The 18,002-nt window shown below is 40.2% G+C and overlaps 1 protein-coding gene across 1 annotated transcript in view; it reads right to left on the bottom strand.

The window, feature by feature from the left end:
* Window positions 1-7,618: 7,618 nt before the first annotated feature.
* APPBP2 (amyloid beta precursor protein binding protein 2) overlaps window positions 7,619-18,002 on the bottom strand; it is a 35,289-nt gene continuing 24,905 nt past the window's right edge. Inside the window, exons 6-13 of the mRNA XM_065418375.1 lie at window positions 15,488-15,577; window positions 14,094-14,161; window positions 13,912-14,017; window positions 12,862-12,986; window positions 12,522-12,607; window positions 9,664-9,854; window positions 9,032-9,197; window positions 7,619-8,157 (exon numbers count right to left, since the gene is read on the bottom strand). Of these exons, the coding sequence (XP_065274447.1) occupies window positions 7,904-8,157; window positions 9,032-9,197; window positions 9,664-9,854; window positions 12,522-12,607; window positions 12,862-12,986; window positions 13,912-14,017; window positions 14,094-14,161; window positions 15,488-15,577 (1,086 nt within the window). The 3' untranslated portion in view covers window positions 7,619-7,903. The remainder of the gene's footprint in view (window positions 8,158-9,031; window positions 9,198-9,663; window positions 9,855-12,521; window positions 12,608-12,861; window positions 12,987-13,911; window positions 14,018-14,093; window positions 14,162-15,487; window positions 15,578-18,002) is intronic.

Genomic DNA, 18,002 nt, shown 5'->3' with positions numbered 1-18,002 from the left:
ATATGCATGACGTGGATTTTCTAGAAAGTACTTGGGAGGGCAAAAATGCAAATTATACCCTGCGAAGCCAGCCTTTTGACACTACACCCTCAGGAGAGAAACCCATTTTTTTTTATTTTTTTTTTTTTTACTAATTACCTGCTCCTGGAAACTCCATATCAAAGACCCCCAAAGCATATAAAGGATGGACTAAACTTTTCATGAGTGTGCTAGTTCAGAGCTGAGGCTGTTACGAACTTGTGACCACAGAAGAGACCGCTTTGTGGGGTTCTGAAGGACTGGACTGCTCCTGCCAGAGCCCAAGTTAGAGTTGGGGTGATCTCTGGTAAGCTTATTAGCACACACAGAGGTTCTTTTATTGTTTTTATCTGTAATGCTTTTACCAGAAGACTAAATGAGCTTGCATTGAAAGAACTGTGTGGTAGCTGAAGAGAAAGCAAGTAGGTCTGCTTAGACAGACTGTCATTGAAATCAACAAGAAATAGGCAGCTAGGTGCTTTCGAAAATTTTATCAGTTGCCAACTGCATCTTTAGCCACCTAAATACCTTGCAAAATCCAGTCCTAAGGTTTTGCAGTGTTCTGTTTAAAGCAATAGTACCCTCTCCCTCTGCAAGGGAAAAGGAAGAGCAATTAGCCAGTTGGTATTAGGACTAGTCAGAAAGACTAAAGACTACTTCCTGGGTCCACAGGGAGTCTGTTGAAATTTTCTTAGATTGTAAACTGTTAATGGTAGCCACTCTGTGTGTGGACAGCAGTTAGCACAGTCCATGTACTGTATTAAAACAGTAATAATAAATAGAAATAAAACCTTTTGGTGGCCTGAAAGTGCATCACTTGTCTAAAAACAGCGAATGCCGATGAAACAGGAGTCAAACCATCAAATCCCCATACTCCATACACACAGTAATTCCCAAGATAAAGTTTCCACATTTTTTACTTTTCTAACTACTGGAGATTTGTCACAACAGCCTAATGTCAAAAGAAGTCACTTCTAGTACTCAATACATGGCACAGGATGCCAAAAGGCAATACAATTTAAGTTACTACCTACGACCAAAATACTTGCAGGACCTTATATCCTATTCCTTTTATAAAACTAATCAGCTCACTGGAGGCAAGTGAGTTGGTTTCATTTAGTATTCTTTTTCCAGAAGCACTGACAGACAAACAAGTAGATTCTACCTAAATGGTGAGTTTGTTCCTTTCAAAGCCAAAGTTAAACTGCATTGAGGTATAGCTGAAAAAGGTAAGGCATGATCCCCACACAACTTGCTGTACCTCTGCTGTCTATGGATCTTTTAAAACTTATTCCATTTTGAAGATGTGTATATACACAGATAAACACAATGAGAGGCGAGAGAGAGAGAGAGAGAGAGAGAGTGTATGTATGTATGTATCTTAGTATATTATGTAGCTCTAGCAAAAAATGTAATTAAGGCTGAAGTTAAGGCTTAAATAAGGCTGCCACATAATGTTTCTTTACAAAAAATAAACTTAAAAACCCTCAAACTTTATTTAATAATGAAATGTGAGTTAGGTTTGGTTAAGAAGTGCAAAGTCTAAGAGAGAACCCAACAAACCTCCCCTGCCAAAACCACAATTAGAGTTTAAACTGATGAACAGAGTTAATGTTACACTTCTCAAAGGGAGATCAGGCCCTTGGTATCTTTTTCTTCTTTAAGTATGAGTTGCACACATTGGAATCCAAAGAATATTCACACCTTTCCTCCCAAGAAAGAATGATAAGCATTACACTCACTTGTTGGTTGAAACTGTGCTGTAATGCACTCTTCAGCATCACAGAAGGATACTGCATTTTGTTCCATCAGTGGAACTTGCTTAAAAAGGTATGCAATCTGCAAGTTGACTATTCAATTCTACGGGTGTCTATGGGATAGAGGGGAAAAGAACAGACTTTTTGGAGGGCACAATTATAATTAAATTCAAGGCAAATACTATGAATGCAGGAACACTATATTTATTAGGTCAATAATTCATTTTAGCAATACAATTACAGAATATCACAATGCTGGTTACAAACATACTCAGTATGGTTTGATGGTTACAAATAATGTTGGGCACTGCAGTTTATGTGAAGTAGGATACGAAAGGTTATTGACACAACAAATAGAATGGTGTTCAAAGTCTAGTAATGATCAAGATACGTTCATATAAATTACTGTGGCACTGTAAGTGGGGATTCCGGTTTAAAAGGTGGTCTTTGTTTTAGTATTTTGCTTTAAATAGTTCAAGCAACATCTTTTTAGAATGCTATTAAATTAAAATCCCCTGTAGTACAATAAAGTATAAAAATAGTACTGAACCTGGTAATAGTCAATAAAATGTAGAGTTCATTCACATCATAAGGTAAGAAATAAATGGTAAAGTTTTTGTTACCATGGCAACATTGCTTCCCATAAAGGAATATACATAAAAAGAAAAAGAGTTACACGTATGGTACCTGCGACAATTATTTAGTGATCCAACACTTAACTTGTGCACCACAAACCAAGTTTCTAGATATCTCTCTATATATTTATATAGTATATATTTTTCATCTTAAAATTTACTTTTCAAAAGAAAAAAAATGTGCACTTCAACAAATTCACTAAGGCCACTCATGCTATAGATACCTAGGACTGCAATGAAATATTGTTAACAAGACCCTAGAACACGCATCTTGGTATCGGTGAAGGGAAACCTATTTCACTGCCTAAAACACTCCTGAGATTTGGGGACAAAAGCGTTACCAGTGATGTCAAATGCGTATATATAGTCCAGATCTCTGGATAAAATCCCTCCTCCTCCTCCCCACAGCAAGAATCCCCAAAAGGCCAAGAAATGAAATGTGCAACAGGCCATTTGCGTCAAACATGAAAATATCCACAACGAACAGAATATTCAGATTTGCAATTAGCACTTGGCCAGCAACACTTTTTTCAAAAAAAAGTTAACAATAAAATTGTAAGTACAATAAAGTTTCTGCACAGGCAACAGGGTTAGAAACTTTGTTTAGAGACCGATAATAGCAACATCCATCCAACTAACTTTGCTACCATGCTGTAAAGTAAAATCCAGTCAGTTTTAAAATCAAGTAAAGGTTTTGTCAACATATTCAATCATGTTTTAGGCACGATGCGTTTTCCTTTTTTTGTAACTCTACCAGTATGTGCGACAATAAAAAGGTAATTAAATAAAATGTGCATTTTTTTGTACCATAAGCAGCAGCATAATGGCACCGTTAGCAAATTATAGACCACAGCATTTTTTAAATTTAATTTTTAAAGTTATGAAAAGAATGTTATTTTCCTAATAAGTTAGAATTCAACAAAAAAACCTTTCAAAATTATTTATCAACAAAACACTTGTGTGAAAAAAAAAAAAAGATTAAACAACTGGTATCTATACAACAAAGTAGTGAGTGCATGTAAAGACTTCTATGAAAGAGAAAGGCAGACACTTGTTGGTTGTAAGTAACATCACAAAATAAGTGACCAACCAACTGTTTGGAGCGCAATAGTTACTAGCTATTTTACTTCAAGTAACGGAGGGATACGTGTTTAAACATTTTATCGTGACTTTTTCCCCTTGCCCAGCTTAAAGTAGCCTTTGTTCCTTCCATTCCATAAAAAAAATACTCCTCCTGAGGTTGGGAAAAAACATCCATTCTTACAGCTGATGGAGATGGTTTCTGATTCTAAGAACCGTGGAACAAAGCATTGAGGAAACTCTGACATCACTTTCTTCCCTTTCTTTACAAATTGCAGTGTTTGCATAAAATAGAAGATTCAAATCAAACTGATTCACAAAACCAAAGCCTACAGTCAAACAAATGTTAGAGCTTTACATTTAGAACCAAAGCTGAGAAATTCGGAGCAAAGACTGAAATTCTGTCCCGGACACTCTTGTGTCAAGGTATTGCAGATGATTTAAAAAAAAAAAAAAAAAAAAAATTTACTTACCTGTAAATTTAGTGCTTTGGAAAAAGTATTTCACTGGATTCCCACTCTTGGGTCTCCACTTCAAGCCTAAAATTATGCAATAACTCCCCAAGGTTGTTGACCCTTTGAGGAACTCGCCAGTGCACTTTGCACAGACCAATTGCCAATGCATCGGCCTTGCCTAGTTGGCTTCATGGTTGGCTGCTTGATGTACAAGTGGCAAAAGTACTCCTAAATTGCAACCCCATACCTACAGTCACAAGAAATTACATACGTTCTAAACAGGGTGAGAGAAAAGCATGAATAGACCTCCTTAATTTTAAAGGTGAATGAAGGGCAATCTACAGATGTGGTATCTTTTTCAGATGAAGAATTATAGGGCAAGTCATTTTCTTTGACCATATCTCACACACTAGATTCCCATTTATAGGAGCCTAGAGGCCCCAAAATCGCTCTACTTTTTAAACGAAGTGTCAACAACATGCTGCAACAGGCAGCAGCGGTAAAGGAAAGTCAGGCAATGCGTCTAACACCACCAAGTTTTGTGTGTCAAAATACAATAATCCAACAAACTACACAAGAGGTTAAGACTTCTGTAGTAACGTGAAGGGACAATTCAAGAGAGATCCTGAACAGAAAACTATAGGGGCCAGAAAAGTTTGAGGAACACTAGCTGCGGAATCGCTGCCTTGTTGCAGAATCTAAGTCAAGATGCCAAGGTACAGAGCTTAGAGCAGGCCGCGTAGTTGTTTTGTAAGCCTCCTGTACTAAGAAGTCTGCAGTTGCCAGCCGCAGCTGTTCTACTCTGCAAGTAATATGCTTTGACATTCAGACCTGCTAGGTCATAGCTGTGAGATGCAACCAGATAGTCCGTTAGGGCCCAATTCAGCAATGTACTAAAACATTCAAGTAGTTTTATTTAATTGGGGGTTCTCATGGGCTTAAAGTCATGTTTCTCTAGGCCACATAGCCAGCTGGCAGAAGAAAAAAATTCTGGGTAACTTTTAGGGTTTCAAGTTCACTAGATAAAACCCCACGAGCACTACAGAATATAGGAGTTGCTTCAACAGCACATGCATCTCCATCTGAGTGATCACATAATGCACCTGTTGCACTGGCTGAAATATAGCCAATGTGCGCTGGAAAGCAAAAAAAAGTTCTTGCTCAAAAAAGAATTGAAATGTTTTGTTAGGTGATCGGGGAAAAAAAAAGACGTTACTTTACAGAACCGCGTTGTGCACTCCCAACTTCCCAGTTGCCAACCCGCTCAGAGAAAAAGAGAAGGTGGGTACTTTACAACACTAATAAGACACTATCCATGCTCCCTAAGAGTCTATAATCTAAATTTTAGGCTTAATGTAACAAGGGAAGACAAGAGTCCCTGAAGCAAAATTAAGTTAATCAGGAGAGGAGCTGGAATGATACTAGAACTGTGGCATTTTTTTGGAAACTGTTGTTGACCAGTTAGAAAGGAACTGATGATGGAACAATAAAGGAGTCTGAGAAAGTGGCAAAGGTGAGTGCACAGGACATCTACCAGTATCTCAGGATAAAAAACAAAACCTTGAGAACTTGGGAGTTCCCTCTTAGTTACAACCTAGAAGAAGAGACCCAAGATTAGGAATCCAGAGCATATGGAATCTGCAGAGAATGTAAGATTACTTACTAGTTTGAGGCTTGTAGGTACTTCTGCAATACATAGATCACTAGTTTTGTTTCGGACAGAATTTTAAGCTTTTTCCCCTGATTTTCTGAGGTTTAAAATAAAAGAAAGGGTATTATTTTAAATAGGATTAAAGTGACTATTTAAAAAATTTAAAAATATGAGAACAAGCTCTCATAACAATGTATCAATTTTAATGCATATTATTTACCTGATCATCTATAATTATTCCTAAAGTGTAAACAAATATTTAGGGACTTAAATATTTATTTAGTTGCAATTTATCTCACAAATGTGTTTGGGGACATTTTAAAAAGTCTAATTTTCACTTGAACAAAAATTACTATAGAGAATCTAATACAGTTTAAGATTACATATAAAATTATGAAAAGTTGGCTTTTGATAGACTGCAATACATCATTAAAAGCTGTTGAAGTCTTAATGCTACTAGTTATTCTACCGGTGTGCATATGCCATCCCTTATTTTTAATGAAAGAATCACAACTACACTAGCACTAAAGCCACATTTCCAAATTAAGTAACTAATTTTTTAACTTGGTGTTACTCCCCTCAAAAGATACCTGAAGGCACTAGTTTACAAACTATTGGCCTGCAACTTTTCAGTTTAGAACCAAAGCCATTATTAAAATTATAGGAATTCAAAGAAGTGTCTGAAATCACTACCTTCTATTTTTTTGTATTCCGCACTCTTATAATCTGAAGACAAAAAAAACCTTCGTAACAAATAAAAAAAATTCACTCCAAGTACTGTAGGAACCTTGTTTGCCATGCTTCAACCTGGACTGAATTTTCACAGCCAAATTATAAACCCCTGAAAATAGGGGGGAAAACTGACAGACCCTTAACTATAGAGGCACTGTTTGTGCCACTATAATAAGAATTGAGGTAAAAGCAATGACTTATTTCTAGTTTGCTATGCTACGTAGATTTTTCAAATTTTGAATATTACCTCAACATTAAAACAGACTTGGTTCAATTAAACAAAACAAAAAACGCAAAACAAAAATTAAGACAAGCTAGTGAGATAGGCATCGTTAAGGGATCTTTACATCTAACTGATGCTTTTTAAATTAATATAGAGGAATCCGTTTCTGGTTGTACTATTGTTTAATGTAGAAATGAAGCATCACAAAAAAGACCTGTTGTGCTTTTTTGGCATTTTCCACTAACCCCTGCAAACTGTACAATAAGTTGTAATCTTCAGAAACATAAAATTGAACTGGATTGTAATACAAAACTATTAGTCAGTATAAACAAGTTACTGCCTCAATTATTAGAGTAAGCCCATTTAAAAAGGAAAAGAATGGCTGCAGCAAATAGTTAAGCATTTCTAGTTTTTGCTTATGGCATTGACATTTTAATATCTGTATAAGCTTACTAGTTGAAAACATGCCATCGCAACTGCTAAAGGACGTTCAATTCCTAGTTTTGTATCTATCACATGAATATATTTTTGTATTATCACTGATCGTACATCTAAATGAAATATTTCTACTGTAAAAGTGAATGCAGGGGCAGAAATATTAAATTAAAGCCACTGGTCCAAAGACTCTTTTCTAGACAGGCTGGTCCACTTTTGATTCTCCTGGTCCTTTTATGGAAAATTATCATAGCTCTTGTACTGTACCAAAGGAAATTTGGATTGCTGGTCCACTGGATCTTCTATCACTTACAGATGAACGCTGGTCCAATTCAGATGATTAAAAAACACACGGCAGTTACTTCCATAACAAACTAGCGTGGTTTACAACACACACATTTCTTTCTGGAGTGGTTCTTTGCCACTTTTCTTCATAAGGCAGCAAACAAAGCTAGGGCATTTCCTCTTTTGTTAATATTTATCATTAGCTCTGCTACAATGCATAAAGTATAAACACCTTTTTCATTTCTTACAATAGAATATTTATTACTTCTACTTGCTGGAAGAATTTTCTTGCTGAAACCTTCCTTTCATAATAAGAATGCAACTCTTTTAACTCTTAAACAGTTTTATTTAAGTTTATTTGCAGATTTCCTGCAAAGTAGCTTCTTTTGCAGAAGAAGGGGGAGGGGATCCTGGTGTTTGGTATTCAAATTCAATAAGCCAAACTAAACATGCCATACACATGCTGATAAGAACTTAACTCGTATTCATCTGTATGGGCACTCTTCAATGGACTGGACCAGTGTTTCAATGCAAATTCCAGCCCCCAGAAAACTACATGGTTTAGACTTCACAGTATGACTTTCCCTTGTAATCTGGGGGAAAAAACTTAATTGGTTAATTGACCAAGTTCTCTAGCTATTCTGTCCATCAATGTTCTGCGACATCAGAAAAGACTGGACTACTTCTTCAGTGGATTGAGGGCTGGTGCTTACATCCTCCAGAGCATCTGTAACTGAGAACTGCCGATCCCGCAATCGGTTCCAACTGGCCAAAATATTGTGGTATTCAAATACTTTCTCATAATTGCCAATGGAATTGTACAGTTTAATGAGACCTCTGTAATCATATTCTAGTCCACTGTAACCTTCGCCAAAAAGCTTCTTTCCTAAAGAAATCCAAAAGAAAACAAAATTGAAGAACACGATAATTTAACCACGTTTAATTCTTCATCTCTCAGGCCATTTTGCCTTTGATAATATGAACCGCATAGTCATCATCTTTTTGTTAGCAGGAGTCAAATTTAGTACTTAATAAAAGGAGCGCAATGCGTGAGTTTCCCTGTGACTGCTCCCCCATGCATTTCCGCCCTTTTACTTTAATACCCTACTAAATTTCTGGGGCAATCTCAACCAGATTTCAACTGTGATCGTAATCCAACATGAAAAGAGGGAGTCTACACAGGGGCGTCTCATGCCATTTATTCACCTTGCCTCACCCCAATGAATTATGAGCACTAACTGAACTACCTTAGAAGACTGTGGTAAATCTGACACTATGAACTGAATGTTTCCTTGGGCAAAATTCACTGCAAGTGGCAGATGAGCCAGGAAGGGGGATGCAAGTCTCATCATAAAAGGGCTGCTGGACATATTGGTTTTCCATTTCTTTGAAGCTCTGGCTACAATTCATGCTTCAAACCATGATTAAAATGAACCTCTAGGTAACAGTCCAAAAAGTTAAACTCAAGATAATTAATTGGACTTTCTAAAACAGGCACTTTCCTAAACTAATTGACTCTTGAAACGTTTAAAACTAAAAGTTACTGTTTTGTAGCTACTGGTGACTGGGTTCTCATGGAACACTAACATATATTTTTTGCAGTTCAAGGGTAAGCATCATAGTTGGACTGAATCCACATATAAGTTATGCAAATGTATTGCATCAACCTTCCTTTATTCATTTATACTTTTATTAACAAAGACCATTGTTTTACTTATCATCACTGCTCAGTACAGTAATTTGTTCTAAAAATTACACACCGATTGCGATTGATCTCAGATACAGCTTTTCTGCATTTTCATATTGATTCATGTCATAGTTATAGAGAGAAGCTAGATGTCCCACTGATAGGGCGACTTCATAATCTTCTTGACCAAGAAGCTGCTCCTTAATCTGAATTGCTTTGATGTGCATTTCTTCTGCTTCCTGAAAGATCCAAAACCACATAAATAAGCCAGGACCGACATTCCACCCGCCCACCAAACCAAAGAGACAAAGATTCCAATACATCACACATAAAAAGAAGTGGTGTAATTGACAGCTAATCTAGAGGATTCCAGAACACTGATTCTACAAAAGGCTTGAAATGCAGTCGAGTCTGCAAAGGCCTGGTAATCGGGATCTCCAGGCTCTGACACTTACTTGCTGTGTAAGAAAGTAGTTTTTGTTAATAGCTGTACAATCCTTTGGAGAGGTGAAGTATTAGGAAATGTTTCCATCTCGGAAGGTAGCACCCATGGGTACAGTCAGGTTAAAACAATCAGAAGAGCATTAAAAAATGGTAATCCCCATCTATTACGATGGAATTGATAAATTGTGCTGCCTTTAGAGCTACTTCTGTAATAGCTACTTTGTTTTTTAATTGGGAAATTTAATACCCATCCGGTCTTACCTTAAATTTTCTCATTGACTGATAAAGTCTGCCCAGGTTGCCATAGTGTTTTGCTGTCTGTACGTTGAATTCCCCAAAGGCTTTTTTAGCTAACTGGAGTGAAGATAGGTGCAAATCGTGAGCTTCTTGAAGTAACCTCTGCTCAGTTTCCTTATTGTGACAGTCAATAGCAATCTCCTCCAGGATAAGTGCTGAATATGGAAGAGAAAAAAAATCATGCTAATGTGTTCTAGATACACAGAGATGTCAGCAATAGAAAGAAGAATCCCATACGGTTATATTCACAAACCACCACCACATACGATTGAAGAGACTTTCAGTCAGGCTTTGTGTTCCCTGTTAATTGTTTCCCATTAAGACCTAGGCTGGATTTTGTATCCGTTAGCTTTTCAAGTCCACGTGAAACTCAGCTGAGGATTTATAATTTTCAGTAATTTTAAGGGCTTATTCATACTTTACAAATATATCTTTGTGCTATAGACAGCATTTGAAATAGGTTTTAGCCTCCCCTGTCAAAACCAATACTTCAAAGCAAACTGCATGAGAAGAAAAAAGTAGTTTAGGCGTTATACGGAATACTGTATACAAAGACTCTTGTTTCCAGCAGTTCTTCAGTTATGGAAACCCCAGCAAATTAAGACTTCATAGAGTTTGGGCCCATACCATTAAGCCAGTTCACATATGGTAATGAATATTTGTACGTGTTAGAAAGGACAGAAGAATTGGAATGGAGAGAGGAAGGCAATAGCTACAGGAAAGCACTACTAGAACTTATACCACTATAGAACTAGTTGGTTTCTTTTATTACCCAAGAGCTGTGCAATGCAACTTTCTGATAATGTTCTTGATCCCTTCAAAGGCTGTAGGTCAGGCTAACCTATTCCTCAAGCCTCAGGCACAGCTTTCTACTAAGCCAGAGGTGGGCAACCTATGGCCCGCAGGCCACATCCGGCCCGCAGGACCCTCCTGCCCGGCCCCTGAGCACCTGCTCCGGGAGGCTAGCCCCCGGCCCCTCCCCCGCTGTTCCTCCTCCCCCGTAGCTTCAGCTCGCCCCGCCGCCGGCGCAATGCTCTGGGCGGCAGGGCTGAGAGCTCCTGGGGCAGCGCAGCTAAAGAGCCGCAGCCTGACCCGGTGCTATGAGCTGCACGGTGGCGTGGCTGGCTCCAGCCGGGCGGCGCGGCTGCCTGTCCTGGTGCTCTGGGCAGTGCAGCTGTAGCACCGCCAGCCACTGGTGCTCCAGGCAGTGCGGTAAGGGGGCAGGGAGCAGAGGGGGTTGGATAGAGGGCAGGGGAATTTGGGGTGGTGGTCGGGGGTGTGGATAGGGATCGGGGCGGTCAGAGGGTGGAGAACAGGGGGGTTGAATGGGGGCAGTCAGGAAGGGGGGGGGGTTGGATAGGGCGGTGGGGGGCAGTCAGGGGCAGGGATTCTGGGGGCGGTCAGGGGACAGGGAGAAGGGGTGGTTGGATGGGGCAGGGGTCCCCGGGGGGCCATCAGGAATGAGAGGAGGGGTTGGATGGGGCGGCAGGGGGCAGTCAGGGAGAAGGGGTGGTTGAATGGGGATTCATCTGCAGTGCTCCCCACCCAGGAACTGAAGCCCGGTTTTTTTTTGGTTTAAAAAGAAAGCACATATGAGAGAGAGAAGTACCCCATCCAATAAGACAGTATATTTTCAGGTTCAAAACTTCTGCAGCCAGGAGACTATTTCATATATTTGCTAGGAAAAACACCAACAGCCTCTCGCATTGTGCATATATTCTAAGCTCCTCTTGGACTCCTGACATTCATCTTCTCGATTTTCACTCTTACATCCCTACCTCCCAGATTGTGCATCACTCCTGTGGATACCTCCATTTTAACCTCACATGCCTTCCCTTCAGCAACTACAGGGGTTGGTTACACTGACTAATAAGACGGCAATATTAAGGAGAAGTATTAAAATAAATTAATTTTAATGCTATTGTCACAACAGTAGGTTACATCTTCCATATTATTGAAGAAGTTTATTTTGTCTCCCTGACTGTAAGACATAACATTTATTAGTACAGAATCTTTTCTCATCATTTGAAGTTGCCACTGCTCTAAATTTTTCCTGATCGTTTCACAGTTTTGTTCTGTCTCCCCATGTATTTGCTGCCATCTGCAAATTTGATCACAGTTGCATTTACAACAAAAACTATCTGGGAAAGTAATGAAGCAGCTGTGCAAAAGGCAGCGAAATACTTTCTTTTTTGCTTGAGTTAGTCAAAAGAAGCCTCTAGACATCAAATGAGAGCTCTGAACTGGGCTGCACCTAGTAAGAACCATCACTGCTTGAAGACTGACAGTCACCATGTGACAAAAATCTGCTCCAGAGACCAATTGAAGTACTTAGTACACCACCAGTGGTATGCATACCACATGTTGAGAACCACTGCCCTAAAACTAAATACTTGTTTCTACAAAGAAAGATGAAATGCTGCTAGGAGGTGGAGGACAAGGCCTCCACAGCACTGTCAGGCCAGATAGAGAGACATATCAAACCTCTATACAACCTGGCTAACCCACCCTTTAAATCCACATAGAATTTGGCATTGAATTGATGTAGAATTCTAGGGAAGCTATGAGTGTATAAAACAATGGTGAAAATAGAAGAAAAATTACCTCCATCTTTACTTTCTAGGAAAGGCTCTTTAAGATACAGTTTTTATTGCCAGACCAATTAATAGAACTGTTAGTTGGTAGTGGGGGTAAAGGGGGGAGGAATATCAATGTTATACTACCTCTATAGGACAGCAGAAATAAAATGCAACTCAATAACTGACGTCCACCTATAAGGCATTAAATTAACAATGCTCCAGTACTGTAACTAAACGGGCTACCTTTAACTCTCTTGGAAGAGGCCAAGAGAAGATGATCTTCAGGAAGAATGTGAGTGATAATGCCAATAGCACGTTCAGCATGGAATCTGAAACAAGTTCAAATACATACATTTTTGAATTAATTTTCTTATTCTCTAAAATTTACTGGTCAAATCATTACCAAATAAAAAGGGATCTATAAAGTGCGTAGACCCAATTTATACTTTATAAAAATTAGAGATATTTAATTGGTTTCAAGAAGCCCATTTGCAAACTATTTATGACGTACATTTCTTCCCATTTACTGCACTAAATTAGGGACCAACATTTTCTCACTGCTTAAAACAACCACAGTACTCACAGTGCATTGTCAAATTTTCCAGAACTATACTGGTGAACATAAGAAGAATAAGCCAAGTCTTCATGAGCTGTAGCTACATGGATGTTTTTACCTCCAAACACTGACTGTCGGATATCAAGAGCTGTCTGAAATAGTCACAAGAAAAGCCCCTTATATTGTGAACATTTCTATCATGTTTCTAAATCTAAAGAACTACTAGCTCTGTACAGAAAATGCATGTTGAGATGCCATTCTTACTGTGGTTCGGAAATTTATAACTAAAGTGGAAATTCAATTTGTGTCTCTAAAAGTAAGGATACCTGAAAGACTAAATGCAAAATGCTTATCTAAAAGTATAATTCAAGCTTCCAAGACAGGATAATTACATAAAGCTCTTTGCAAACAGACACCCTAACAAGTTTACTCTCTCTCTCTTTTTGTTAGGGTAATATAGTAAATGCACCTGCAAGATTAGTTAGTTTGTTTATTTTTAAGGAAAAAAATAAATGACTTTCTAGAAATTAACAAGTATTTCTACAACAGAAAAACTTCAACATACTCTGCTTCAAGAACACTGCTAGCTGGTCTTAAATTATTGGGTTTAGTTTTTCACCAGATTATGCTAAACTGAAATAAATCACTCAAACCAAAATGTGCGCAAATGCACGCTACTTTACCTTTTAATATAGACACGAGCTACTGATTTACTTGAGAAGCAAATAAGTGACCAATACCAAAAAATGCTATATTTGAATATGATCATACCTATTTGACTAGTGACTTCTAGTTCAAAATATTAGCAAGCCAGAAAAAAAGGGGTGGATGCATCTGTATACATATTCCTACTGCAAAAAGCAAACACTTCAGAATTGAAAAGAAATCTAAGAACTACAATACTGTATACCAAATATTTCTGAAGTATTTAAAAAACAAAACAAAACAAAAAAAAAACCACCCCAAAAAACTAAATTCTCAGCTACCCCAGACAGCTGTTACATGAGCTCAAATGGAAATACTTGAATGACTATCAACATTAAAAAGGGAACAAAGACATAGGACACTGCAACTTACCTGATAGATTGCAACAGACTGGCATATATTATCTACGTTGAGCAAGTAAAATCCATAGTCTAATAGAGTGTCTGAATATTTTGGGTGTTTGGCTCCAAAATGCTCCCTGGAAAGACAAAAATGTTAACAAGTGGCAGTAATGGAGGACAGTTTGAGACGGTATTTTCAGTAGTGTTACTTACCGTGCTAGATATACTGCATGTTTTATTAACTGTTCAGCTTTCTTAAATTCTCGTTTTACAACACAAGCCTAAGACGACAGGAAATAAAGTTTACATGAGACTGTATTTTCAAAGCATGTCTGTTCTAGATATTAACTTATTCACCTACTAGTACCTTCAGTTTCAAAATATTCACCATGATTAAGGCTAAGGTTGTGTCACGGATATTTTTAGTAAAAGTCATGGACAGGTCATGGGAAAAAAAGAAAAATTCACGGAAGCCGTGACCTGTCCCTAACTTTTACTAAAAATATCCCTGACAAAATGGGGATCTGCGGATCCCCACACTACTTCAAGCGGGGCAGCTGCAGGTACATGGGGCTGCCCGCACAAGGCTAGGAGCTCAGGGGGTTCCTCCACAGCAGCCCGGAGCTACCCACCACCCCTGGCGGCTGGGAGCTGGAGGGTTCCCCCGCTGCTGCCGGCGGCAGGGAGCTTCGGGGGCTGCCAGAGGTGGTGGGAGCACCCCACAGCTTCCTGCCCCAGCAGGTGGCAGAGGACCCTGCAGCTCCCGACCACTCAGGCTGAAGTCACGGATTCCATGACTTCCGTGACTAAATTGCAGCCTTAACCATGATTACTAAAGAATTCTGAAGTTAATTCAAGAAAATCTTCCCAGACGCTATTTGCAATTCTAGGGAACTTCTGAGTGGCAGAACAGCAACGGAGTGGGCAGGCAGTCTGTGTCGCCACATATGCCCGCAATTTGCAGCACAAGGAGGCACCGTGTGCAGGTGCAGAACAACGGACACTGCTATTGAAGAACTTCTGGTCCCAGACGCACAACGCACACAGTGAATACCCTCAGGAATCAGCACTCGAAACAGAAGAAACTTGCATTTCACCTACTTATGATAAGATAGGGGAGCAAGCTAACTCTCTACATCCTCCACTGCGTGGCATGCTGCGGTGCAGATCTACAGCGCTCGAGTGTGGTGTGCACTAAGTGTCCATGTGGACCTTGCTGATGTGTACTGCTGACTAGGTAACTTTTAGTGCACCTCAGGACTATATAAATTACACACCAACGTGCCACACAGTAGGTGTATGCAAAGACCTGCCTGTAGATAATATTGTTCCTTAAAACAGCTATAACTCAGTTTTTCACAGCAGAAAGGTTAAAGTGTATAATTTTAAATGATGTGCCAAGTCTTCGCTGATCCAAAATTCAAGTTGTTGGGTTTTAGACACTAAACAGAGGTTGGCAAAGTCACTGGGCAAACAAGATACAATGCCACTGAACTGGAACAGGTTATCCAAGTGTTCTATGTGCTTTAAAATATGGTAATTTAATATAAGCTTGCCTTGACAGATCTCATTTGTAACTATGCTACAAATCTGAATGTTAAATTCACCTTTGAAGCTTGTCTTAAGACATCCACCACTACTTTTACTGGCAAGCCAACTTTGATCTCCTTCATAGCTTCTATACACCACTTGTAAGCCTGCGGAATAAAAAGGCATCAACATAATAAACTTTGAACTCAACTATGCTGTAACATTAAGGAAATATAACTTGATCCTCATAATAAAAAAGACTGACTTTTTATAGCACCTTTTGATTTAGGAATTAAATTGCTTTAAAGCTATTATTTAAGCCTGAATTCCGGAATATTTCTCGTTTTACAGCCAGGAAAAAAAAGACAGAGGGATTAAATGACTTCCTTGAATTCATATAAAGAGTCAGTTAACAGAGTCAGGAACAGGATTCAGAACGCTCGGAGGCTGTACAGTCCTGTACACTGTATCATGGCCCTGTACCGTTCTCTAAATAGACTCTCTTTTTAGCAGGAAAAGGAGCAAACACATACATGTTTGGATCTACTTAGAAAGCCCAACTACAAATGTTTACTTAATTATACTTGGATAAATTTATTCAGAGATTAATTCTTAAAGTGTTTTCTAACATTTCAATTTGAAAAATCTTAGGTAAACCTAATTTAATTTTTAACTTTCTAGATAATGTAATTCTGCAGTAACATTACAAAGCATTATCTTGTTCAGGCAAGAGGAAAATGGTAATTTTTTATTGTTACTTTATGTTTACAATGCACATAATATTAGGACTTTCTGGTCAGGTTTAAAATATTTGGGAACTGAAAGCAGGCACAGTTTAATACAGTTTTACTGAAATCAGATTCAAACATAATGGCTGCAACAAAATACTCAGCTTGTTCTCAAGTATCAGGGGGTAGTTGTGTTAGTCTGGATCTACAAAAACAACAAGGAGTCTGGTGGCACCTTAAAGACTAACAGATTTATTTGGGCATAAGCTTTCGTGGGTAAAAACCTCACTTCTTCAGATGCATCTGAAGAAGTGAGGTTTTTACCCACGAAAGCTTATGCCCAAATAAATCTGTTAGTCTTTAAGGTGCCACCAGACTCCTTGTTGTTTCAGCTTGTTCTGCTATTCTCATCCATAAGCTCACAGCATTTTTTTTTTTTTTTTTTGCAATATACAGTAGAACCTCAGAGTTATGAACACCTTGGGATTAGATGTTGTTAGTAACTCTAAAATGTTCGTAACTCTAAACAAAACATTGTGGTTGTTCTTTCAAAAGTTCACAACTGAACACTGACTTAATACAGCTTCGAAACTTTACTATGCAGAAGAAAAATGCTGCTTTCCCTTTATTTTTTAAGTAGTTTACATTTAACACTAGGGTTACCATATTTCAGCAAGCAAAAAAGAGGACGGGAGGAGCCCCGCCCCAGTCCTGCCCTAGCCCCGCCCCTTCCACTCCCTCCCACTTCCCGCCCCCCTCAGGACCCCCAACCCTCCCCCTGCTCCTTGTCCCCTGACTGCCCCCTCCTGGGACCCCTGCCCCTAACTGCCCCCCAGGACTCCACCCCCTACCTAAGCCTCCCTGCTCCTTGTTCCCTGACTGCCCCCTCCTGAGACCCTCCCCCCATCCTAACTGGCCCCCTAGGACCCTACCCCCTACCTGCCCCCTGACTGCCCCAACCCTTATCCACACCCCCACCCCCAGACAGACCCCCGGGACTCCCACGCCCCATCCAACCACTCCCCACCCCCTGACAGCCCCCCCCAGAACTCCCGACCCATCTAAACCCCTCTACTCCCTGTCCCGTGACTGCTCCGATCCCTCTCCCCACCCCTGCCCCCTGACAGCCCCCCCGCTCCTTGTCCCCTGACTACCCCTCCTGGGACCCCTGCTCCTAACTGCCCTCCAGAACCCCACCCCCTACCTAAGCCTCCCTGTTCCTTGTCCCCTAACTGCCCCCTCCTGAGACCCCCCCACCCTAACTGCCCCTCCCAGGATCCTACCCCCTACCTGTACCCTGACTGCCCAAAACCTTATCCACACCCCCACCCCCAGAAAGCCCCCCCCGAACGCCCGACCCCTCTCCCCGTCTCTTGACTGCTCCCTCCAGAACCTCCCTGCCCCTTCTCCGACCCCCTGGCCCCCTTACTCTGCCGCTCAGACCAGCGTGCCGGGGAGGAGGAGCAGGGGGAGGAGCTCCAGACTGCCGGTGCGAACGGCCGGCTGGTGATCTGCGAATGCAGGGAGGGAGGGAGTGCTCTCAGCTGCAGGGGAGAGGAGGGGGAAGTGGAGGAGGGGCTCTCTCTGGCTGTCGGAGCCCCATGTAAGTGGCACCATCCGTCCGGCTGTCCTGTCAGCAGCGCGTGCTCTGCAGGGGGGGGCGGGGAAGTCCAGACATTTACAAATTCCCCCCGGATGCTATTTTTAACTCTAAAAACCGGACATGTCCGGGGGAATCCGGACGAATGGTAACCCTATTTAACACAGTACTGTACTGTATTTGCTTTTTTGTCTTTGCTGCTGCCGGATTGCATACTTCTGGTTCCAAATGAGGTGTGTGGTTGACTGGTCAGTTCATAACTCT

Source organism: Emys orbicularis, chromosome 17 (assembly GCF_028017835.1).
Source record: "Emys orbicularis isolate rEmyOrb1 chromosome 17, rEmyOrb1.hap1, whole genome shotgun sequence".
Classification (NCBI taxonomy): Eukaryota; Metazoa; Chordata; order Testudines; family Emydidae; genus Emys; species Emys orbicularis.
Note: the sequence above shows the minus strand (reverse complement) of the source record. Positions and strands in the feature narration are given on the sequence as shown.